Here is a 24,497-nt window from a genome sequence, read left to right as displayed (position 1 = left end):
AAATAAATTGTACCCAGTGTTGCACACACAAGTATGATGCATACAGAAAGAGAGTTAAATTATAGGATAGATTATTCTCATTTTGAACAAACACATTCTTAACACAAGCGCCCATGCTGACTGAAATCAAAACCATCACTCAGTGTATCAATATGATAACTTATTATGATGGGGGCTTTTGGCAAGAGAGTTAGAGGGCTTTCAGGGACATTGTCCTGGAGGTCATATGAACAATTTCATAGAAATCAACATTAAACTGGGAGTGTAGCCTATTCGGAAAATGATTACTCCACCTTCCACAGCAGCATCTGTACCTTCTACTTTCTGAAGGTAATTAATATTCTTAATTTCTGCTCATTTAAAGGCTTTCATTTCAAAATGTTAAATATCCACTTTGACCAATATAAATACATAAATTAATGTGTCTCTACTAGTCAGAATTTTTAAGACAAACAAAACACATGCCAATTTGCCAGCAACAGCAGATGGAAAGGCTTGATGGAGGATATCACATTTGGAATGAAGTGCCTCACCTACACATCAATACTTCACCCTGTGCGGAGAAAAATAAATAAAGCAGTAGGTTTTAAAAGACACTAAATTTAAGCTTTGTGCGTTAAAGCATGATTTGTCTAATCTAGTGCGAATTATATCCAGAGATTTTATATGCCAAACTGGTTAATAATTATATAACTGTTAATAATTTATAGGCCAGAGACTCCCAAAAACCACTTAATAATAAATCCCCTTGTCAACAGAGGCAACATGTTAAAGACTCATTCCCTCCAAATGGGGATTACAAGTGATTCAAATCATTCCTGGTCCTGCAAGGACACGATACGGCGACGAGATGAGGCGCTTCGTTTCTTCAGCATGAGCTTGAGCTAGAAATGAAAAGATAAGTTCAGGATGATAACGAACTGACAAACACAGAATCCGCAGGACCAAGCCGCATGGCTCTGGCTGGCTGTTAAAACGATGGGAGCCTCACCTGGTCTCCCTGGAGGCCGCTCTGCAGCAGGTGAGCCGGCTGGTCGTTCTCCAGGTTGCGGATACTGGGATCAGCTCCTCTGCTCAGCAGCAGCCGCAGGATCTCCTCCTGGTGGGGGTTACCATGGAGACCAGCTGCCATGTGTAAAGCTGTGTGGCCATGAGCCTGTGGTGAAAGCAAAAATGCAGCATGACTCAGCCGGTTTACAGTCAGGTGTGTGTACAGTACATATATTTGTACATAAACATATGCATGTTTAACATCCACTTTTGAGTGTCGCATCAGTGTGGGACTCACTTTCAGATTGACAAAGTCTTTCATGTTCGGCAGGGGAATCCTCAGCAGATAACGCACCAGATCAACATTCCCCTCCTTTACAGCCAAGTGCAGCACAGTCTTGTTACTTTTGATTTCCTGGAAATGGACGATTGGAAGTGATGGGAAAAACAAAATGAAACCACATGACAAAACCACAAGTCAGACTGAGACGTTTAGTGTCAAACAAGAAAGAGAAGACAAAAGAGAGAGCGAGGGGGAAATGGCTTGAACTATGACATCATCACGGTTAGATAAAACCTGGGCACTTCCCCTACGAACTGTAAATATGACTGAAAGGTCAGGGTTTAACATGTATGGCTTTGATGCTTCTGTACCTGATTGCTGACCCAAACTAATCTGTGCATTCATCCACCTTTTAGTGTTCTGTGACACATCTGTGCTTAGAGAGCTGTGCTGTACCTGGCTGAGGAGGGATGCCCCGGCACTGAGAAGCATCTGCACGCAGGAGAGTTTCTCCACAGCCTTGGTCTGAAGGCTAACATCTACCAGCCCACTGCTGGACAAAGCCTTCATGGTGGCACTGTGAGAAATGGCTGCGCAGTGGAGAGGAGTCATTCCTGAGGTGAAGAAGACACATTTGAATTTGAATTAAGGCTCTAATATTTTTGGTCCAAATCATAATGTCCAGCTATAGCTTCCTTGTTGGTTAATCATTAGCACAATAACAACAACCGGTAAAACATTAAATCACCTTCAAAATTGCGGGCCTCCAGGTTGACTGCTGGCCTGCTGGACAGAATTGCCTGCAAAGAAAAGAATGTTAACGTCTGCTCTCTCCTGACTCCTCTGACCTGCTGTGATAGCCACGCCAAAGTTATTCAGTAGTTCTGTACCTGCAGAACCCCAGGTAAGCCATAGTGTGCAGCCAGATGAAGGGCAGTTTGTCCTTTAACGTCACAGGCATTGATGTCCGCTCCTAACGACAGCAGATCTTGCACGATCTCTGGCTGGTTTGCTGTCACCGCCACCAGCAAAGCAGTCTGCACAAGCACACACACACACACACTTCATTTTGAGAAATTCTGATTCAATGCTTTTGTTTGTGATAAAACATGTGATTTCTACTTGTTTTTTCGTACCTTTCCCTTATGTTCTTTGGCATCAAGCCTGCCTACATCCCTCAGCCTCTCTGCAGCAGCAAAGGCACACTCCCTGAGGCCTTTGGCCGTGTAGATGTGCAGGATGCTAACAGAGCAAGAGCACATGATGAATTAGTTTCAAACAACACTGGAAAATTGTGGTAATCCCCACAGCCAATTTCATACCATTCCCTTTCACAGTTGAATATATCTTTCCATTTTATCTGAGTTTCTAATCATTGAGCATGAGTGGCTGACTCATTGACCTCTTCGGTTTGCTTAATCTTTCTAGGATTGCCAAACTGCACACATAGCTCTCGCTTTTTGCTTCCTACTGAAAACGAAACTCATGTGGAGGTAAATATGCACACTTACATTTACACATTCACACGACACAGTATTGCCAGCAGTGTTGATTTAAGAGAGCCCAGAAAGAAAATGTGCATTGTTTTGAATCTTCTTTCACAAGATCTGGTGAATAACTAACAATTGAGAGTAATCTGTGATGTGTGTGTGAACTATCTGTATAATCTTGAAATCTGCGATGTCAAAGAAAAATGAGAGGGGCCAGTTACAAGTTTCCTCATATAAACCCAACAGGCGTTCATGAGCACTCACGTGTCCCCATCTTCATCCTGCCTGGTGGCTCTGCTGTAGTCCATCCCGCTGAGCAGCATCCTGGCCTCCTCCAGCATGGCGGCATCCATCGACGAACCAAAACTCAGCTGTGTGGTCTGACTGGGACCCAGAAGTGACCAGGGAGAGGGAGCCATACTGGGGTCTGCGACTGTCATCGAGCACTCCTGCGTCAGGCAGCACAGGATGCAATTCAAACCAACAGCTTAAAGGTACTATTACACCCTTGCAAATACAACGTGTTTGATAAAGGGGTTTCTCTTACATATGTCTGAGGCATTGTGTCTCCAAACTCATGCCCCTGCTGCTGTGCGCTGTACTCAGATGTCATGGGGAGGTTGTATGCTGGAGCATAGCTGGATCCTGGATGGCTGGGGTAGTAACTGAGTGTAGACTCTGGAGCTGAAGTCCACTGCTCATAGCTCACTGCCATGTCTGAGTAGCTGCTTGATGCGCCTAGAACGAAGAGGTGATCACTGATGACTCTGTCAGTAATATTTGTGCTCTGTTCAATATTATCCTAAAGATTAGATTATGAAAATACAAAGGCAGCTGATATTCTACAATGAAATCCAATGAAAAGACCAAAGACAATAGTGCGTTATTCTATTTATTGCTGAGTAAATAGTACAGTTGAACTCTGCAGCACAGAGGAATATACTCTATCAACCTTTAGCTATCAATTAATTGTTTATCTCAATATTTCATGGGAAATATAGACGTGTTGCGCAGAAGTTGTCCTTCTCTTACCTGTACAGGTGAATGGTTCTGATGCGGACAACTGTTGGCGGAAGGAAAAATAAAGAAAACAGTCACGTGTTTATGGTAATATTAATATGAGATTCAGTGAGAGGCTGAACCCTCTGTGTGCTGCCTTACTGTAGCAGTAGTTGTAGCAGCAGGACTGGTGCTGGCTGCAGAGCAGGGAGGGGGCACAGAGGACGTTTCCCGCCTTCTCTTCTGCTCCAAGAGTTTCTTCACTGTGGGCAGAGTGCAACACGGCTTCTCTTTTGGTGCTGAAAAAGAAAAAAGGACTATTTGGTCACATATTTTGTTCGCATGGGATAGATATTGGAGATCAATAGAGTTTAGATGTGAAACACTTGGGGCTTTTTTCAGTTTATCAATTGTTTGATCTGTTTAATGCCAGAAAACAGAGAGATCACAATTTCCCAAGGTGACGTGTTAGACTACAAACAAAACAAAGTCAAACTGCAAATCAATCTTCACATTGAAGAAGCTGGAACAAAAGGATTTTGGGTGATTTGACTGAAAATGACTAAAAGGATTCATCAGAATGATCAGAATAATTATTTTTCAACTAATCCTGTCCAGGTGAAAAAAAATATTATACTTAAGTTAGACTTTATGAAGAATGTTCTAAGGATACTTTGTGCTATTTTTGTTGCATTCAAGTGTACTGAAGTAGTCCTTGAGTACCACTTGAGTATATTTGAAGTGTAAACAGTTGCCAAATTAGCACAACTTTTTATAAACTTTAAGTGAACACAAGTGAAAATTCTCTAGCATTCAAAACACACTTCCACTACAATTATACTGTGCCACCAATGTGTTAGAAATATACCTAAATATACTTAAAATGAAGTGAAGTTCAAGTACTTTTTAAATGAAGCATGCTAAGAGTGTATCAGAAAGGATTTGAAAATAAGTATTTTTATCATATAGTTCACTTAATTACTGTTAAAAGGATTCATCAATTAGTACATCTAAGTACAATTTACAATACACTTATAAGTACTTTGAAGTACTACTTTAAGCATTGCAGAATTAGTATATTAATTTTAATACATTTAAGTGGAACTTATTGACATTATTTAGAAGTGTAAAAGTGTACTTGTAGTGACTTTTCTACACAATTACAATTATATGCAAACAGACTTCACTATTATTCTCTTTTTGTCATTACAAACTGCAAAATATGTCAAGTAGGAAATAAATGATAGCGTTGATGTATCCAATGTAAAGAATGGATATCCCCTGTTTCCTCTTGTTTACTTCCCATCTCGTCAAGAGGAACTTGGCTTTATTATGACAGTAAATTATCAATAAACCAAATGTAGGCTGACGAGCCTGAGACCATAAAAATAATGTTTCAAGCTTAGATTATCGATATTAAGTAATGCAGGTTTGAATAAAAGCATTAAAAAGCTGTGACTTGGATGATATTGCCTACTCAGTTTCTCCACGGTGGCATTTCCTGCTCACCTTTAGACATCAATATCAAATCCATTATACTATGAGCGTGTTTTCCTCCTGCTGATGCAAAAGCCTCATTTCCATTAAACAGGTAAAGGCAACGTGAAAAATAGGAAAAAATATTACAAAACAGAATTCTGATGTTTCCAGCCAAAATGCGGTGACCACACAGGTTGTTTCCTCAAAAACTTCAGCCCGTGTGTGAAAGATAAAGTGATATTTCCACCCCGTCTGTGGAACCAGGGCACAAAGATAAAGCTCTGACAAACCTCCTCCATTAGGAACACAGATCATGTGGCCATGCAAACCAGACAGATTCATCAGAAAAACTAGCATGGGATTACCACTGCTTATTTTCTATGACATCTTCCTGTCTCGCTCCATTACGCTAACAAACGCAAACCACATCTTCCTGCCTTTGGTGTGTCACAGGCACGTCACCTCAACACGTGTAGTTGCCTTGTGCGTTCTGTTGCATTTACATGTCTGGGAGGCAGAGCAGAAGAAGAAGAGGGACATGCTTCTTTTGTCCTTTCTCTTTTGCGCCTGTGAACGTTGACTGCTGTGGTAAGCCACGCAGGGACGAAACAGCTCTTATCACCAGAGTAAATACAAAGAGGCTGTACTAAAAAAAAAAAAAAAAAAATGCAAATTCGGCTTGTGAGAGAGAAATGTGAGTTCACAGACTTGCCGCTTTTGACTTCGGCCTGTCAGTCGTGTCTTCTCTCTCTCAAAAGCAGCAATCTCACTTCCAGGTGAAAACCTGTCCTAAACAATAAGTGTGCTTGTGCTGCTGTGCGAGACGTGCCTCCACCACATCATAAAGGTCACTTTATCAGAAGAAATGACATCAGTCAGTCAAATTTCAGCAACACTGAGTTTCATTTTCAAGTACAGAAGGTGTTACTATAGGTTACACAATCCTGACTCATTTGATCTTTACAACAAAAGGCCACCTTTGACCTCTTTGCACATGATGTAATGCTGCAACATGTAACTACACTACCGATATGAGGCAGTGGCTGAATAAACTCACCAGATGAAAGAAGTTGCGCAACCCTCAAAAATCTGCTCAGACGCATCAAGTGAAGATCAAGTGAGAAAGTAGAAGTGAGCTAATGGCTTTGTCAAGTGTGAGGGGACACACACCACATGCACACACACACACATTTGGGGTTTAGAAGCGCCCACACACTACACTGGGCTACTCTGTGCCACATTCAAATAGGAGTTGTGGAAACCCCTGGACATTGAGTCATGTGCGTGGGTGGTTGGGGATTCCGACGACCTTTCTCTTCTGGCTCTCTCAGTAGAGAAAGAAAAGAAGTAGTGCAGAGCGAGTTTCCTCTTTTTGTGAACAACACAATGTGACAAAATATGTGATCATGCAAGCCTGTGTCAAAGAAGGCATGAACAAAGAAAGTTGTCACGTCACACAGTTTGCTCGTCTGGCATTAATCGAAAGGGGAAACGAAAAGAAGCAAACAGGGGTGGAGGTGCATCAGGGTTTCCCCAAACGTCCTGACGCTTGGATTCACCCGAATTTTGCTCTCATTCAACGAGAACTGAGAGAAGGTCTAACACACGATGGTATCACTAAACTGTATCAGTAGAGGGTGTGTTTAATCTACTCACAGGAGTTTACAGAGGATCATTTCAGACAGATCACAAGTCAAAAATACAGTCAAAAGAAAATGTGTGTAAGATGGAGAACGGGTGTGTAAACGCAGGGTTATGAATAAAATCTAAATTTAAATGAGTCTTCACCACAATGTCCCCACTAACCCAATAACCCACTGATGAATGCTGAAAAGTACAGCACAGTATGTTGTCCACAAATGCAGCTACTGAAGTAAAATTCACAGTTTAAGCTACCGTCAAACCGGCAACATCAGAATGAAGCTGCCCTCACTGAGAATATAAGACGCAAGCAAAGACACATAGATTCTGCCATAACAACCAGATGAAGAGTATTTATACTCACATTTATCAAAGTGCATGTCAGAAACGATGTTGCTTTGAAATCTTCAACAGGTCGTCCTCTTGGTCACTGCTCTGCTCTGAATGTAATGAAGCGATTTACAGGACGGAGCCGCAGGTCTGTGATGTTCTGCTCGCCTGAACGCTGACTGGCTTGCTGCTGCTTGTACACACAGAGCACGTTGTTCCCCATCGCCGCCCCCAGCTGTGGTCCACGCCCTCTAGCAGAGGGGAAGCCACACATTCACCAACCACACATCGGATAAATAGAACTGAACAGAATGTGAGAAAGTGTGATAGACTCTTATTAGCAGCGTGAACAACAACTGTTACAGCAAACCCAAAAGCACACTGTGATCAGATCATTTAGTGAAAGCAGCAAAATCATGTGGAAATACCTTTTTATTAGTAAAAGCCCTGGAGTCAAAATGTTATTTTTAATGAAATCACAGAAGAATTATCAGCAAAATGTATTTTATGTAAAAATATTATGCAAAATGGCCCCAATCTGTACAGTATTACCAGTGGAGTAAAGTAACCAAGCACATTTACTCAAGTACTATACCTAAGTACAACTTAGAGGTCTTTGTTGTATGAGCCTTGGAAGAGATTAAAAAGTGTTGAATGTTATAATAACATGGTTTGTGATGGTTTATATTTTGGTATTGTGATATTGTTATTCATTATTGCTATTCCCCATGGATGCTGCTTTGTACTTCTACTCCACTACATATCAGAGGGAAATATCATCACTGCACTGCTGCTACTAAGTGCAATAGTCGCTTTGATTTAACATTAAAACGTATCATCAACTTATTAGACATGATGCACTGTTACAGATGAACCCCCCCCCCCTTACTCTCACAGGTGCTTTAGTTCACTTATGTTGTTGATCAGATTCCCTCAGTTCAGAGTTGTGTGAGGCTCTGCTGGGGTTTACATGAGGCTATCATGTACTAATGAGACAACAAAACCAGCAGGAGAGCCTGTAAAGTCCAGAAAAATATGTTTTTTGTCTTGCTGTATATAAAAATAACTTGTGTCAACAAAGGATTATGTCGTGTGCATAGAATTCTAAAAAAAAACATCATTTTGCAGACTTTGAAGGCACCACAATTTACCACTTTGAGTACTTTTACTCTTGATACTTTGAATACTCATGTACTTTTACTCAAGTCAACATTCAAATTTGAAATAATTGTTATAGTTACACTGTGGTATTGATACTTGATACTAAATACATAAATCATCCAGTCAATTAAAAATGTTTTGCCTTTAGCACAAGGTTGCAGCAATAAATGACAATAAATAAATAAATCTTTCTTTTCAATATTTTTCTGTAACTTAAAAAAGAGTTAGAGGGAAGACAACATAATGAAACGACATAATACGAAACACAATGCCAAAATAAAGTAAAATAACTTAAAACTTAATCTGTTTAATGTCTGTATTTATAGCTCATTAGCTAATCAGAAGTAAAAGACGTTGTTTATTCCAATATTACACAAATGTTCACATAAATAAACAAAGTATGTTCAGATTTACATAACTTGTTCAGCCGTATATTGTACGTGTCAATGAACATGAGCTGGAGAACAGGTTCCTCCTCTTCTGTGTTCTCACTTTTAAAAGTTGGGCCACTGTTTTGTTACTTTGGCTTGTAAGTTGTTGGTTTAATAAAAAAACATATTTCCTTTTATAGCAGTTAGACACTACCTGAAAGGACTGTCTGTGTCACCTAAAAAACATCATCATCCAGACATCTTATTGGAACAAAGTGATTAATCTGTTTTTACCAAATGACTAAACATTTTAGTAACTATTTGTTCCATAAACCATCTCTAAAAACAACATAACAGAATTAAGATGTAAGACATGGAGAAGTGTTATAGTATAAAACATGGCATTAAATGGCCAAAGTGAAATAACAAGTGAGTCATAAGTGAAATAAAAGGCAGTCTCATGAGTTAAAAGAGCGCATGGAAGAAAATTGAACAAGCAAGTAAGATATTAGATAAAAGTGTGTTGAAAGGTGAAATTGTGTGCTCTAGTATTTAACCCTCTTGACAGATACTGATTTTCAGTTTGTTTCAAAAGTGAAACAGACAGTTAAATCTGCTTTCCTTTCCCAAACAATACACAAATGGCCAGAGGGCCAGAGGGATTTAAAGGAAACATAACTTATGGTGCACATACAGTATATTCAGGGGTTGTGACTATGTAAATATATACAGTTTTTAGCTATGTATATGTGCATGGCTGTGCTGTATATGTGTTTTTGTTCCCCACTTTAGTCTGCATTATTTTAGATGGGATTGGATCTTGATGCCTTTTTGTTAATTTGAAGACAATTTTAGTCCAAATAAAGGAGCAATAGTGGAAAAAACAGCAATATGACACAGAACAAAAGAAGGTGAAACCTGTGGATTACATTGTCTCAGTGTGTGTTGAGGCTGTCAATAGAAGCCTCACAGCTCCATCTGCTGTCACTAAGGGAGAATCCATCTAATTCAGCCTACATCCAAAGTGACCACTAACCACACAGATAAAGTCAAGTACCGTCTCAACCTTGAGGATTTTCAAGCCGTCAACTGTAAAAACGCCTGAGTGAAACCATCTTTAGTAGATGTCCTTGAATGTCACCGTGAGTGTATCCGTGCATTAAACACAAAGCCAGAAACGAACACCGAGGTGACATTTAAACTTGAGATTAGATCCAGATAAACTATAAGTAGTGCTTCAGTAAACAGGCCCCGAAGATGATCCAGCACATGAGTTCCAGGATATAAATCACCTGATGTAGAAACAAGAGTTTTTGTACCTGGATTTGTCTTGTATTTTAAACTCGTGAGGTTAAAGATGCAGCTGTCCGAGCTTTGTACTGTACAGTTGTGTGTATCATTGATTATACTTCTCTGTCACAGTTTCAGCCATCAGTAAACGGGCAGGTGAAATCTGCTGTTATGAAATTGCCAGTCCGCGTTGAGTTTACACTGAGTTCAGACAGGCAGAGTTTCCGCCCAGAGGAGGAAGCAAGAAAATTTGACGTCAGCGCTGAAAAACCAAAACTAATGGGAAACTAGAGTCACACCAGCGCTGGATTCCGGAGGCAGATCAGCCCAGCAGGTACTGACTTTCTCTTCCTCATCCTAAATTTTTAACCATTTAATGTCTGTCAAGTTTAAAATTGAATGTACAGTGTATAGCCAGAACATCTGGGCAAAGGCTTTGTCTAACACAACTGTGAATACAGACAGTACTTCATAAGATGCAGTTGACAGAGCGTCATCTTAATGTAGTTTTATAGAAATCCTTCAAGAATTTGAGGATTATTTTCTTTTTCACATCTTTTTGTTGATGCCTGAACAGAAATTTATAACTCATTCTGATACGACCTGATTCAGCAGGAAAAGGTCAAACCTACAGTCTGAGACAATCAAATGGTGTGATACATGTGCGTGTTTACTGACTGCATTTCTACATTTTTGAAGTCAAAGTTTGCTCTCTGTTTGTCTTTCAGAAGACACATAACTCACTGACAAACTTGACAATGGCATACAAGAAATTCTTTACCGTTCTCCTATCTTTTCTTTGCAGTGAGTACATTTTTACAGCTTCCTTCTCTGTCTTGTACACACACACACACACACACACACACACACACACAGTAAGGTGGTCTTCAACAGGAAAATGAAACCACAAACATTTTGCACTGCGGAAACATAACCGACATCTGTGTTGCTGTGTGACACTGGCAGCAGAGAAGCTGATGTTTTCATGCTCATTTTCTTCTTTTTCTCTAAGACCTGGCTGTGGCGCTCGCAGGTACGTACAACAAAAAGAGGACGCAAGCACACAACTTTGAAATTCAATCAATCTTATGAATGCTATCATTTAGAAGAATAAGCGGCACAAACACAGAGCTAGACACTGACACCTGATGAATCACTTTTTCCAGTCAGTCTCAGCTCACATCCTCCGTCCCACTCCTTTCTGTCTGTCTGTTTTTTAACCATGTGTCTGCCTTTGCCAGACAGCACCGTGTCTTGCTACAGGATTGAGCCGGGGACGATAGCAGGCATCATCTGTGCAGATGTGCTGCTGACTCTGATCATTGTCATCATCACCTACAGATGTGCCAGCTTTCGCCGTCAGAAGAAAGAAAATGGTGAGGAGTCGTGTTTACATCTGCACTGTGTTACACTGAACGCACTGATCAGTACTTCCTGCCCAACGGCTTTTCATATTCCTGTTTAATTATGATGCACAGGCTATGTTTTTTGCAGCTGTTCCATCTTATGTTGACAAGATTCTTTTGTTTACAATTCTAAAACTTTTTGACCTCTTTTCTTTTTCATATCTAATTACTCCTCCATCCTCTGATATGATATCGCTGTATTCTGCCTCCCTTATGTTCTTTGGTTCATTTCTATTTTAAAATTACAAATTCTCTCTCTCTCTTTTTGTGTCTCTCCTCTCGTCTCTTCACAGCTGACAAAGTGTACATGAATGTTCGGGCCAACTGCATGAACTAATCAACAAAATATTTGAAAAGATGACGTCGAATGGACAAGCAGATTCCTGCACATGTTAAACTCCATCGCACATGCAGTCCTCTAACTATTACTTTCACTAATAGTCCAGCGCACTGGATATACAGCTGTTTCAGTATCCTGTTTAAAAGCTTTAGAAAGAGCCTTTTACATTTAGTTGCTGTGTTCTTCAGCTAGCTGCTTGGAGTCATCTTGTAAAACCTGAAAAATAAGAGGTGTGTCAGACTGTTCAAAAGAAAGTGGAAGTGAGTAAATAAATCTCATTGTCCACTTTCACTGTCAGCACAAATTACAGCACCCTCTGCAGTTGACTTATGGTAGCATCATGTCCGAATACTGTATTTCAACAAGTTGAGGAGATTTTATGTAAATATTCTTTTTCATAAAAATAAGAGAGAAATAGTGATTTGTCTGCTGACAAACCGCTGAGTTGACAATGTACAAAGAGAAGTGTCGATAAAGTAGAATTTTCAGGACGTTACTAATATGAGTACGTTTTTCAATAAATCTTGTTTTTAGATACATTTGTACATTTGTGTAGTTGGTTGGTTGACATGCTTGTTTTCTGTCTTGTTCATTAGCCTCAAAAGTTGATTTTTTTTTTTTTTTTTTTTCAGGTACTTTTCCCCCCAAATAGGCTTACATCGTCTTATCCATGCTATCGTGCTATACGACAGTGACATTTAAGAAGTGTGACAAACACAGGAGACCTGATCAGATTCGAGGCAGCTAATGTCGAGTCTCACCACGTGCTGAGGTGACTGTGGTTAAACTGCTGTCTGCCGTTTAAGTCAGACACACAGAACAGATCAAACCTGGTCAATATCTCTGTAACATCTGTCTGATCTACGTCTTCTCTGCTGTACTGTAGGTGCGCTGTGTTGTTTCATCACTCTACAATAGATAACCCTTTGTAATTTTTTTTTTTTTTTTTTTTTTTGAGGGGCCAGCCAGGGACGTGGACTGGAAGGTCCATAACTAAACTGTCTCTTCTAACTTTCATTTCAGAGAATATGGGAAGTTGTTGCAGGGTATGCATGAGGGATTTCCCTTGAGTCCCAGCTTAAACTCCCATTTGAATAAACGTCAAGTCCAGTCCAGCTAATTATTAATTACAAAATATCAATAAGAATGATGTTTGGATTCCAGGTGATGAAAAATCTTGCTTGACACTCAAATCTCAAGTCATTAAAAAAAGGTGATGAGTTAAGTCTTAATTTAGGTTTCTACAGCAACTTGTCATGTTTTTAACTATAGATTTTCATACGTTGTTATGTGGACTTTCCTCCAGCTCTTTCCCAGAAGGTCAGAGGTCAAATGACCCACTGGAGGTAAATTCCTGGTGAACTAAGAAACTAAAAACAAAAATGAAACGTCCTGCTAGAAGCACATAAATGCTAACTGAGGGCATTTTTCACAACCTGGGAAAAGTTGCTCCTACGGTTTACAACTGATCTATGAAGTGTTAAAAAATGATAATGATTATGGTTACAGTAGCTTCCGGAGCAACTTGTCTGAGAAACTCAGGCCTGTTAAATGCCTGATTTGTATTAATTGGCTAACTTTTATCCTGATTTTCCAGGTGTTTTTAAGCAGACAGAATTTTTTACATGGTTAAGTTTAATTAATCCACTATTCATTTATTTTGTATTTTCTATCTAATTAGTTTTATACTTCTATGTGTGGAACTTTGCTTTATCAATAAACCTTAATTTTGTATTCTCAGTACACATGCTTCACAGATACCGTACATGCTGTATTTATTTGTCATTTGGATTTAAACATGAAACATGAAGGTCTCCTTGCCAAAAACGATGAAGGTGTGTTTCATTTCGCTGACAGCAAAGCATCATCAAACATAAGCCTGTGGTTTAGCAATGGCTCACAGGCTAGGCAGCAGCGACTGTAGCCAACCATCTGCACTAAACCACAGGTCAGGAGGAAACGGTCTATTTGGAGATATGATCACATGCATTTCAGCAGAAAGTGCGGGTGTAATGAAACTGACCTTATTGTGGCTTGTCATCACTTGGACAAGAAAACCTGAAGAACCAATAAACGGTTAAGAATTCAAAAAAGGAGGCCTGAATCCTGGTGATTCAACGTGACCATGTTTCTGTTTATATGAGACCAGCAAGGTTCACATGAGTGTGACATTACAGGGTAGAAACAGAAACACCAGCTTCCTCTTCTCTCAGTGGACTGCTTCCTCCTCCTCCTCCTCCTCCTCTGAACACAGTCACATGCTGACAGCCCTCACACCACTGCCAGTATCGCCTGTGGCCAATTGTTCATCTGTGAACCCTCCCACCTCTGATATCCAGCATACTGTTTATGAGTGCGACAACACGGCCATTTGAAAGAGAACAGAAGGACAGGTGGCCTTCGACCTCTCCTTCTCATTTCCTCCTTTACTGGAAAGCAACACAAGGAAGATGTCCGACGCTCTTTGTATTGTGGGTTCGTTGTTTGGTGAGTGCCATGCCGTGCGTGCCGTGACAGTGAATGACACACATGTCTGTTTTTCTGATCTCATGTTTTCAAACTCTTTGTTTTTCAGGATCTGCAGAAGGACAGCAAGGTATCTAGCTTTCCTAAGCCTTTTGCTCCAGCTGGAATATGATGCTGAGAGTTTTCTTTTGCCTGACAACCACTTCTCTCTTTCACAGAATGTGGCTCCTGTTACGTAATAAATATGGGGTCTGTAATGGGCATCATTGCCTCTGATATTATCTTGACCATCTTCATCACTATTTCTGTGTTCTGCTTTGCAACTCACCACAAGAGACGGAGGGAGTGGGACTCTCATGGTGGTGAGCACTAACTCTGTTTGTATTACTGCTGATTTGTGGGTTGGGTGGTACAATGGCAGGATTTAATCAACACTTTAAATGTTTTAACAGGTAATCTACCACCAGCAATATCAAAGAAAATGGCAACAGAGGTCACAGAGTCTCCGTACCAGGTAAAACGTTATTTCAGCCTCAAAGACAATTAATAAGAAAATTGCTTCAGGTTTTATTTCTATATCGTTTGTGTTTCTGTGATGAATTGCTTTGACTTTTTCATAGGAGTTACATGGAGTCCAATCAGATGTGTACAGCGAACTTCGGCATTTTAGGAAATGAAACAATGGAACTACACAAATCCCAGCTATGTAATTATTTTCTGAAGCACCAGCTGGATCGTACCTCACACCCCTCTGCACACATCTTGTTTTGCCACCTGCAGTATTATAGGTAATAACGTACAGTATAAAGATATGTGTCCTGCATGTAATTGATTTATATTTTATTCATTGAGTCTAATGCTGAATGTGATGCTCGCTGTGTCATGTTTTGTTCTGTTTTTTAAATCTCGAGATATGCATTTGTATTCAACTAATTATAAATTAAACTACATTTTAAAACCCAGGAAAGATTACGTACTTAAGATTACTTGCATTTTCACATTACCGCTTTCAGTACACAAAGACTTGAGATGCTGAGATAAAAGAGACATTTCAGCCTCAGATTCTGCTCTGAATCATCGAAAATGTTTTTTCCTAAAAAAAGAAAAGAATTAAAAACAGTTATTTCTAATTTCATTTTCTGACATTTTGACATCACAGCTGTCACGCCAAATATCACGATGGAGCTTCAAACTAAATTCTCAAAACCTCTTTATTTCTTAAACTTGTTCACATGATCACATAACAATAAAATCCATGTGAAAAGCTAAATCTGGATGAAAAAGTCCCTGAAGCAACTGTATTTAGAAGCAGCCTGTCTCCCTCATATGACTCAACAGATGGCGGCTCCTGACTCATTAAGAGGAAGGAATAGAATCAGAAAAAAGAGAAGAAAAACAATTGTTATTCAACATTGCATTCGTACCAGATGATCAACAAAGCAAAAGCTAGGAAATCATCTCTAATTAGACGAGGATGGAATATAACTTATCAAATGTGCATTATGTGGTTAACATAACAACATGTCATGGAGTTGTTCCCTGAGCCGGGCTGGGCGAGTGGAGATGTAAGCTTAAAACACTTGTCTGATTCAAGCGCAGAGGAAACGCACCTCCGTGGGATCGTCAGGAGACTCGGCTCTTGGCTGGAGCAAACAAGCTGCTGGGCTTGTGCTCTACGAGAAAGAGGATTACAGGAAAGGACAGATCTTTCAAAACAGTCACTGTATGCATTAGTAATCACATGATGTTCATTCACTAGTGGAGGGGGAAACAGTTCTTACCCACTGGATAGGTTTCAGAGCTGATAAGTTCTCTGGTTTCTGTAGGGATATTAAAATCAATTGTTCAGCCTCTGATAGCAGAGCATAACTCTTTGAACAATTCTGCTTTATGTAATGTCGAGAGTCTTACCATCATCTCCTCTGTTGCCAACTGGAGCAGGTCTGCCGTTACCGTCCTCCAAACTATCCCAGTCCAGCAGTTCTTTGCTTTGGTCTGGAGCCAGCATAACATTTAACCCATTATCTCTTCCTGGAGTGGCCTTTCTCTGGAGACTGCTGCCGGGATCGGCACTGTCGGTCACTTGGTCTCTGCTTAAACAGACTTGTTTTCTTAACAATTTCTCAGCATCCACCTTCATTTCCTCCTCACTGTTGAGATCAGGCCGCTCTCTGCTTGCTCGGGGTGCCACGTGTGGTCCACTGTGCTCTCTGCTCCCCTGCTCCTGAACCAGCCTGCTGCTCATATCCAGCGACTCCACGTCGTCTATGTCTCCTCCTGCTTTCCTCTTTGATGGTGAATTATCTGTCTCCACAAATGTGGGAATCATGATCTCATGGCTGTCAGGGTCTTCGAATGCTTATGGGAAGAGTAAAAGTTATTGGCACAACATCTGCATCATTAGATATTTTTCCACATTTTGTGTGGCATTAAGCCCACGTACCCGAGAATCCATTGGTGTGAGAACTCTCTGTAGATTTTGCCTCTGACATGTCTGTGAAAGAGTTTGCTGCTGTTTAAAATGAAATCCGACTGATAACAAGCACCATATATGTACAGCTGTTTTGTGACAGTATGGAACTCAAAGTGATCACCACTTGCAGGAAAGGAGAAAAACAATATAGGACGTGACTGCAAGCTTTTGTACAGTTGTGTGTAGATACAGCATATATAAAGTAGGCCTGTAATCCACTGTATTTCTTAAAACAGGAAAGAAAAGCACAAAAATGCACCTTCAGAGTCTTGTTCTTTCGCAGGTTTACTTGGGGGGTTTCTGAACGCTGCAGATGTGAGAAAATATATGGTGATAATCACGCATGGTAACGATCAGATAATGTCGAAAGTGCTTGCTACAAAACACCCTGAAGTTTAAGATAAACACTAAAGCACAAACACCCTGTATGTCTCTGTTCTGTTTCTGTCTCTTTTGTGGTCTATGAATCTCATGTTTATGTTCTCGGCGAACAAAAAAGGACTTTGAGGATCTGGTGAGATAAAGCCCTAAATGAGGAAGTTTTTCAATCACAGACCTGTTGTACTTGCAGGTGTGGTCTTCTGAGTAGTTGTGTCCAGTGCATCTATAACAAAAGTAATGAACAGGTTATGTGACAGAAGTTCATAACAGATTCAGACTGATTTCAAAAAACTGTACCAGGACTATTCTGCATTAAGTAAACCTTGAATACATATAGGCTGTATAAGAATTACACCAGTGATCTCACCATTTAGGAAGCTTAACACATTTTCTCTTTGGACTTGAAAAGGAACAAAAAAAGAAAGAAAAAGTATCATCTCTACTGTCACATTTAATAAATCGAAAACATGCATAATAAAGTCAAAACAACAATTGATTATTTTTTCTCTCTTCAGGTTGATTTACCTCTGGTTGGAGCTGTTACCACCGTAGTTGCAAACAGAAGAAGTAGGCAACATGTGAAGCTAAACAAATAAAAGTACAATTAATTCTAAGGTTTTAATGCATGTTTATATAGAATTTTTATGGCATTGTCATTTGCCGCTGCAACATAAAATACATTTCAATAACATAGGTAAATAGCTATTAGACAAAATCTAAAAACTTACAGCTTCATTGTTGGCTTTGGTCCCCAGCTGCATTTGTGAGTGCTGTAAGGCTTTTATATACTGCTGCTTCATCCTGATTTTTCACCTTTGGCAGATCTTGCCCTACATAATTATAGACTGACCAAAAGTATCAGAGAGTCGCAGTCAAAGGCTATTTCTGTTTGTTTAACAGTGCATGAATTGCAGGCAGAGGAGCAACAATCAGGCTAGAGGATAAACTTACAAGGGCCTGTTCTTTATCTCAATTCAAGATGAAAAGATGTTTGAAGCATTCAAACTCACATAAAGGATTGGTCTTTCTCTCCATTATGTATTGATTACAGGTGGTTGGTTACTTCAGGAAAAGGCCCCTGGCTTTTTCTATCCATTTAAATGATGCCACAGACTTCACATTGTTTTCTGTCTCTATTTCACCATTGTCTTTTTACCTGGTGAGCCCCATATTTGACCTAAACAAAGACCTTTGTAAAACGGGCCCTTGTGAGCGTTAGAATCTATAGAATGTCCTGAAATTGAGAGCACAATGCAGCAATCAAGCGATGAAAAGATACTGGTCATGAAACTATTTGAACTGCAATCTTGTTTGTGCCTGCTGCATTCCAATTACTGCATAAGAAATTGAATTATGCAGGCCCACTGAATAATATCTGCCCTCAACAATCTTGCATCAGGGCCCGTGGTGGTAAAGTCTTGCTTATGGAAATGGACAGAGAGATTAGAGGTAAGTTTATTCCCACTACAACTAACAAGTATTTGTTTTAAAAATGACATGACAGATGTGAGTGAATACACATGCGGATAAAAGTTTCCGCTTCTGTCAGACCTGTTGGTGGCAGAAGGAGCAACAATCCCCCTCATGAAACAGAAAAAGTAGAGCGCCCCCTGCGGGAAAGGCTATTCGCACTAAGCTCTTGATCCCAAGCATCGCCATATTGACGTCCCAACAACGCTGAGAGGTAATCGTGTTATTTAACCACAAATCGTCGTAGGTTTGGGGCTGCCGATGAGTGTTTTGTGTGTAGGGCAAAGCTGGGAACAAGTAACACAACCGCGGTGCCATTGTACTGTTCGATCACAGTGTTTGTAGGATGTTTTTTCAAGGCGTTGTCAGTTAGTATGCCTCGCCAGCCAGCAGGCTATTCACTGCCCTAGCCTGCTAGCTTAGCACTTTCTAGCTTTAGGAAATATCTTTTTCGAAGCTTGTTGTTCAGCTATACACGAATAGCAACCACAAGAATGTGGTTTGACTATTTTTACGCCGACTGTTCATTTCTTGCCGGTGCAGTCTCACAATGTGGCCGTGGGCTAGTTCTGACTTTCCAACCGGCTTTTCCCTCTGCTGTTGACGAGCTAATGCTAACTAGCTAGCAGCCCAACAGCTGCCCGGTTTGCCTGCTAGCTAACTGTTAGCTCCACTGCACTTGTGCAGGCCGTGGGCCACAGAGGGTTTGAGCGTAAACTCTCCTTTTCATTAAAGTGTTAAGCGGGCAAAGTGTCTATAACAGAACGGGTGTTTTGTAACGTTAGCAGAGAGGCCATTTGTCGATTGGATGCTTCTTGTAAACCCATTAATTTAATGTAGCCTCGTAGCTGTATTGGCTGGCATACGTTAGCTCACATAGTTTGCTCGTGTTTGCTTAATTGACAGCATTGATTTTAATCAACCTACTTTCTGCCTCTTTTTTTTTTCAACAGGAGATACTGCCTTGGTGTAGCCCCCAGTGATGACTGTATTGAACCCTGTACCTCCTGATTAGACTGGTTGGATGCCCCCATTTAACATTCAGGTTTCTATATTTCACACGCTACCTTCTATACAGACGTATTAACGCCAATAACCTGGTTAGAGTTTATTTTTGCGTATGTGCGTTATTTAAATTACATTTGTTGCGACTGTAATTGGCGCGGTACTAGCAACGTTTCGATTTTCATTTGAAATGCATTTATTTGGACAGATATTCTGTGGTGTTCAAGCTAAGCTTTGATTAACATGTCTCAGATTTGCATATGGTGTTGAACTAATGTGAATGTTTGGACAGTAACCGTCCGTTTCACATCTCTGTGCCCACGTAGCTTTCTTACCATAAAGGCATCTCGATTGCTACTGTTCACATACATCAATTACAATCATCCTGGAGGGAACCTCCCAGGTAATGTGTTGTTTTATAATTAGATTACCTTCTATGCCTATTTGTAGTGATGTTTTGTGACTTATGATGTCCTCAGTTTCACCACTGTTTTCTCAGTTCTATTTAATTTTGCAGCGATTTTAAGTGACTCAGGTTTTTGATGTTGTTTGTGTTGTTTTAGGAGATTTAGAGAAGATCCTGTGTAGAATATGTCTGGCCCTGTTCCAAGCCGCTCTCGAGTTTACCCTGATGTAAACACACAGAGACCTCGGGAATACTGGGACTATGAGTCCCATGTTGTTGAATGGGGGTAAGGTGGCGCATTTGTATTTGTCTTGTTTTGTTTTGTTGGGTGAGCTCAGCGTTGTTCACTGTGGCTTTTTTGTTTGTTTGTTTCTTAGGAACCAGGACGACTATCAGCTAGTCAGAAAACTAGGGAGAGGAAAATATAGTGAAGTGTTTGAAGCCATAAACATCACAAACAATGAAAAAGTGGTTGTCAAAATACTGAAGGTATGGAGATCATCGATTGATTTTCCTGATGTTTTGCAGATGCTTTTCAGTAGAACAGTCATCATTTTGTCACTTCAGCTCAGATATCATGTATCTTACAAACCAATCTCTGCTCATAGCCGGTCAAGAAAAAGAAAATCAAGAGAGAAATAAAGATCCTGGAAAATCTGAGGGGTGGCCCAAATATCATCTCACTGTTAGATATCGTCAAGGATCCTGTGGTAATTTTCACCTCCTTTTTGCACGATTTAGGAGTCATGTGTGCACAGTGTTTCATGTACAAACACACATTTGTTCTTTTTTCAGTCCCGAACCCCTGCTCTGGTCTTTGAACATGTGAACAACACAGATTTCAAGGTAAAAGTGCTAAAACTGCTTTTTTCTCTTATAATTTGGTCTATGATGTCACCATATCACTTTTTTTCAAATGCCTCACACATTTAATTTTTTTTTCCCAGCAATTGTATCAAACCCTATCTGACTTTGACATACGGTTCTACATGTACGAAATCTTAAAGGTAAGAAACAGCCATGTTACAGTGTTTTTTTTGGTCTGCCCTGGTTGTTTGATGTCTGCTGGGAACATTATATCAAACTCTGTGCTCTATTCCTAACACATTTTTCCCCTTTGACCTGACAGGCCCTGGATTATTGCCACAGTATGGGGATTATGCACAGAGATGTCAAGCCACACAATGTAATGATTGATCATGAACACAGAAAGGTATTGTCCCACATGCTGCCTGCTTTCCAACTGTCTTGTTTTCTCTGGTGTGACATCAGTAAAAAGTGTTCCTTAAATATACGCTCAGTTTATTTTTTGAAACTTCCAGCTCCGCCTAATCGATTGGGGTTTGGCGGAATTCTACCACCCGAACCAGGAGTACAACGTGAGAGTGGCATCGAGGTACTTCAAAGGACCTGAACTGCTGGTAGACTACCAGGTAATACTCCCTCATGTCTCGTCATGTTTTTACTTAAGACACCAAAGAATTATATTATTAAGGAGAGAGAATTAATTTGTATTGTTTAAAATGCAGCCAGCAAGCCACTTCAGACCTTTTCATCACTGTGTTGTTTGTAGATGTATGACTACAGCTTGGACATGTGGAGTTTGGGTTGCATGCTTGCCAGCATGATCTTCAGAAAGGAACCTTTCTTTCACGGTCATGACAACTATGATCAGGTATGAAGATTAAGGTCTTTATGTCATGTTTTTAAGTGTAGTCTTTTGTGTATGTGGTCACAAACCTGTGGCCTAAAGAGATCAATGTCTGAGCCAGTATTTTTGTTCAATTGCATAATGCATAGTGTCGGTAGAAGAATGTGGTTTGACTGCGTAAAACTAACAGAGGAGTCGGCCACATAGCAGCTCTTCAGGGCCACCTGGGATTTTATGTCTTACTCCGTTATCTCAGCAGTTATTGAGTGATCGTGGACATTTATCATTAACTTTTGTGAGTACTGAATGTAAAACAAAAGCTTACACTGTGACATGACACAGCATATGGAGTTTATTCCATGGCTCGTTTTGGCTTGTGTTTCCTTATTACGCCTATTTGACAACAGTTGAGCAGGTATTTCATTTCCATTGGTGCACTATGGCAGCTGTTGATTTATTATTTTTCAAGTAGTCGTCTTGTACAACTTCCACTCTGTGCTTAGAGACTGAACTCTAAGTAGTTCTACAGTCATCAGGCAAACCAATTAGACTTGTTTAATTAGGTGAATATTTTTAATGTTGCAGATGAGTATAGGCAATAGAATCTACCAATTTCAGAGGGATGTCCACTTCTTCAGTTTGGTTTGATAGTAAAAAAACAAAAAAAAACAAAAAACTTTTCAAACTGTATAGATATTTAATGAAAAATGCACATTGTTAATTTGACAGGTTTTTTCCAGTATCAGTCATCTTCCACAACTATCCCTTTATTGACAGTGCACCCCCTCCATACAAACCCACCACCTAACTGACTATAACAATATAAACTGCAACAGAATCCAGAGCCTCAGTACCCTTCATATGATTAAAAATTGTACCTCCACTCTTGCAAAACTTCAGTCTTGTTTCTTCTACCTTGCAGCTTGTGCGAATCGCAAAAGTACTCGGCACCGAGGACCTGTACGACTACATTGACAAGTACAACATTGAATTGGATCCACGGTTCAATGACATTCTCGGAAGGTAAAACACTGTCGCCGCTTGAATGTTTCGACCGAGGTTTTGGCTAATGGATACCTCACATTAACACATGATCTCTGGTTTGTGCCCTAGACACTCCCGCAAAAGGTGGGAGAGGTTTGTGCACAGTGAGAACCAGCACCTGGTCAGCACGGAGGCTCTAGACTTCCTGGACAAACTGCTGCGCTATGACCATCAAGCCCGCCTCACGGCCAGAGAGGCCATGGATCATCCCTACTTCTGTAAGTTTTTTTTTTTTCTTTAATCTCCCTGTCAGCGTCTCTTACTTACTGCCTGAGTGAATAGCCTCAAGCTAAAATGTCAGTGCTTGCTCGTGTTAAAACATGTCCTTGATTTGTGAGGTGCTCAAATCCGCTTTTGTCGTCAGATCCCATCGTTAAAGATCAGGGAAGAGGGGCCACTCCTGGAGGGATGGCTGCCAGCTCTACGCCAGTCAGCTCCTCAAGTATGATGGCCGGTAAGTAAGCCTGCTTCGAGAGAACAGCCCTGATTAAAGGAATAGTCTACATTTTTAGATACTGCTCTCGTAATCTGACTGTTTTAAAACTGGGAGTGGCTTGACTGAAAGTTACATCTATAGTTTGACTATTTTGGGGGGCTTCAAACAAGAGATAAAAGTTGGGAAATGGTTGCAAAGAAAGTTATATCTCCTTGGCTTTGTGATGATATGTAAAATTTTTAATGACCCCCCCCCCCTCCGTCTCTCCTAGGCATCACCTCAATGTCCTCCTCGCAGCCACTGGCTAACATTGCTGGATCTCCCGTCATCTCTGCTCCCAACACTCTGGCCACACAAGTCCCTGCAGCCACCGGGGCTCAACCCTGAAGCCACTTCCTCACCTGTGTTTATGTGTGCTCATGGCCATGTCCTGCCTAGCTCTCACTGCGGCCCAGGGCCATGGCTCCCCTTTTTATGTTGAAAATAAAAAAGAAGATTTAAAAAAAATTGCTTTTCACATTCAGTTATATTTTGACACCTGGACTTGACAGAAACGTATTGTTGCACCTGTCAGGATTATTAGAATTAATTTGGGTGTGTTATTTGACAATGCCATTGTCTAGAAAATCTAATAAGATGTAGACATGAAGAGAATGGATAATAAAATTTATTTTGTATGTTCCAAATATACAGTCTTGCTTGAAACTGTTTGATGGGGATCCTGCTGTATTACACTGTGAACCTTTACACGACTTCACAAAACAGAGTCAGGAATCTGGTGTGCCCCACTGAACAGTGCTCGCTGGTTGCACACGATATGTAATGTGCAGGAGTTGTTGGTGTTTTGAAGTTGTTAGATGCTATGATTCTTTAATTGGACTTTTGTAGATATTCTACAGTTACTGTCAGGTTGCATGCACCCAATGCTGAGTATCACAGGGTCAATAGTTTGCCAATCTTATGTTACTTTCACTTCTATATGTGTATGTATGTGTTCATGTTTGTTTTTTATGAAGTCTCTTACACATGATTTTGATTACATAGACAATTTTGTAACTTTTTGTTTTATGTTGGGAGGAGTCATCACCTACAAAAACAACTTCAAAAATAAACAATTTAAACAGGGTCTTGCAGGCACTACATGTTATTGAGTATACCGTCTGTTGACTGGTTTCACTGGTAGTGTATGTGGATTTAAAGCAGAGCAGCACAGTCTGCATACCCCATGATCTTCCTCTGATAGTCAATGAATTTTGGCACCAAATTTATATAAGAGTTGATTCCCTGGCTGTTTTAGCTCTGTTCACACATTCGCACCTCTTATTATTTTGGTTAGAATGAAGTGAGCGTGCAAAGCATATGTCCTTGAATCACCATCTCCACAG

At 40.3% G+C, this 24,497-nt stretch overlaps 4 protein-coding genes across 4 annotated transcripts; 3 read left to right on the top strand and 1 right to left on the bottom strand.

Annotated features, from left to right (window-relative positions):
- Positions 1-812: 812 nt before the first annotated feature.
- On the bottom strand, positions 813-7,309 carry nfkbid (nuclear factor of kappa light polypeptide gene enhancer in B-cells inhibitor, delta). The gene is made up of 12 exons (XM_070966999.1): positions 7,247-7,309; positions 3,925-4,061; positions 3,796-3,826; positions 3,311-3,501; positions 3,028-3,212; positions 2,410-2,515; positions 2,164-2,310; positions 2,022-2,073; positions 1,730-1,887; positions 1,289-1,405; positions 992-1,156; positions 813-884 (listed from the first exon to the last, which is right to left on the bottom strand). Exons 1-12 carry the CDS (start codon positions 7,260-7,262, stop codon positions 813-815), a joined length of 1,377 nt encoding a protein of 458 aa, XP_070823100.1. The 5' UTR covers positions 7,263-7,309.
- A 3,483-nt stretch (positions 7,310-10,792) lies between these two features.
- On the top strand, positions 10,793-12,181 carry hcst (hematopoietic cell signal transducer). The gene is made up of 4 exons (XM_070967074.1): positions 10,793-10,838; positions 11,047-11,067; positions 11,276-11,410; positions 11,734-12,181. Exons 1-4 carry the CDS (start codon positions 10,793-10,795, stop codon positions 11,775-11,777), a joined length of 246 nt encoding a protein of 81 aa, XP_070823175.1. The 3' UTR covers positions 11,778-12,181.
- Positions 12,182-14,036: 1,855 nt separating this feature from the next.
- tyrobp (transmembrane immune signaling adaptor TYROBP) lies at positions 14,037-15,207 on the top strand. Its single transcript, XM_070967078.1, has 5 exons — positions 14,037-14,267; positions 14,356-14,376; positions 14,465-14,608; positions 14,699-14,760; positions 14,867-15,207. The coding sequence occupies exons 1-5, from the start codon at positions 14,231-14,233 to the stop codon at positions 14,921-14,923; spliced, it is 321 nt and encodes a 106-aa protein (XP_070823179.1). The 5' UTR covers positions 14,037-14,230; the 3' UTR covers positions 14,924-15,207.
- Positions 15,208-18,718: 3,511 nt separating this feature from the next.
- On the top strand, positions 18,719-24,238 carry LOC139333881 (casein kinase II subunit alpha-like). Its single transcript, XM_070966565.1, has 15 exons — positions 18,719-18,784; positions 19,524-19,615; positions 19,902-19,978; positions 20,139-20,267; positions 20,359-20,470; positions 20,590-20,691; positions 20,777-20,827; positions 20,929-20,988; positions 21,111-21,194; positions 21,304-21,414; positions 21,555-21,656; positions 22,555-22,655; positions 22,746-22,894; positions 23,041-23,130; positions 23,384-24,238. Exons 4-15 carry the CDS (start codon positions 20,167-20,169, stop codon positions 23,497-23,499), a joined length of 1,179 nt encoding a protein of 392 aa, XP_070822666.1. The 5' UTR covers positions 18,719-18,784; positions 19,524-19,615; positions 19,902-19,978; positions 20,139-20,166; the 3' UTR covers positions 23,500-24,238.
- Positions 24,239-24,497: the final 259 nt, after the last annotated feature.

Source organism: Chaetodon trifascialis, chromosome 7, assembly GCF_039877785.1.
Source record: "Chaetodon trifascialis isolate fChaTrf1 chromosome 7, fChaTrf1.hap1, whole genome shotgun sequence".
Taxonomy (NCBI): domain Eukaryota; kingdom Metazoa; phylum Chordata; class Actinopteri; order Chaetodontiformes; family Chaetodontidae; genus Chaetodon; species Chaetodon trifascialis.
This window is presented reverse-complemented; position numbering and strand designations above follow the sequence as displayed.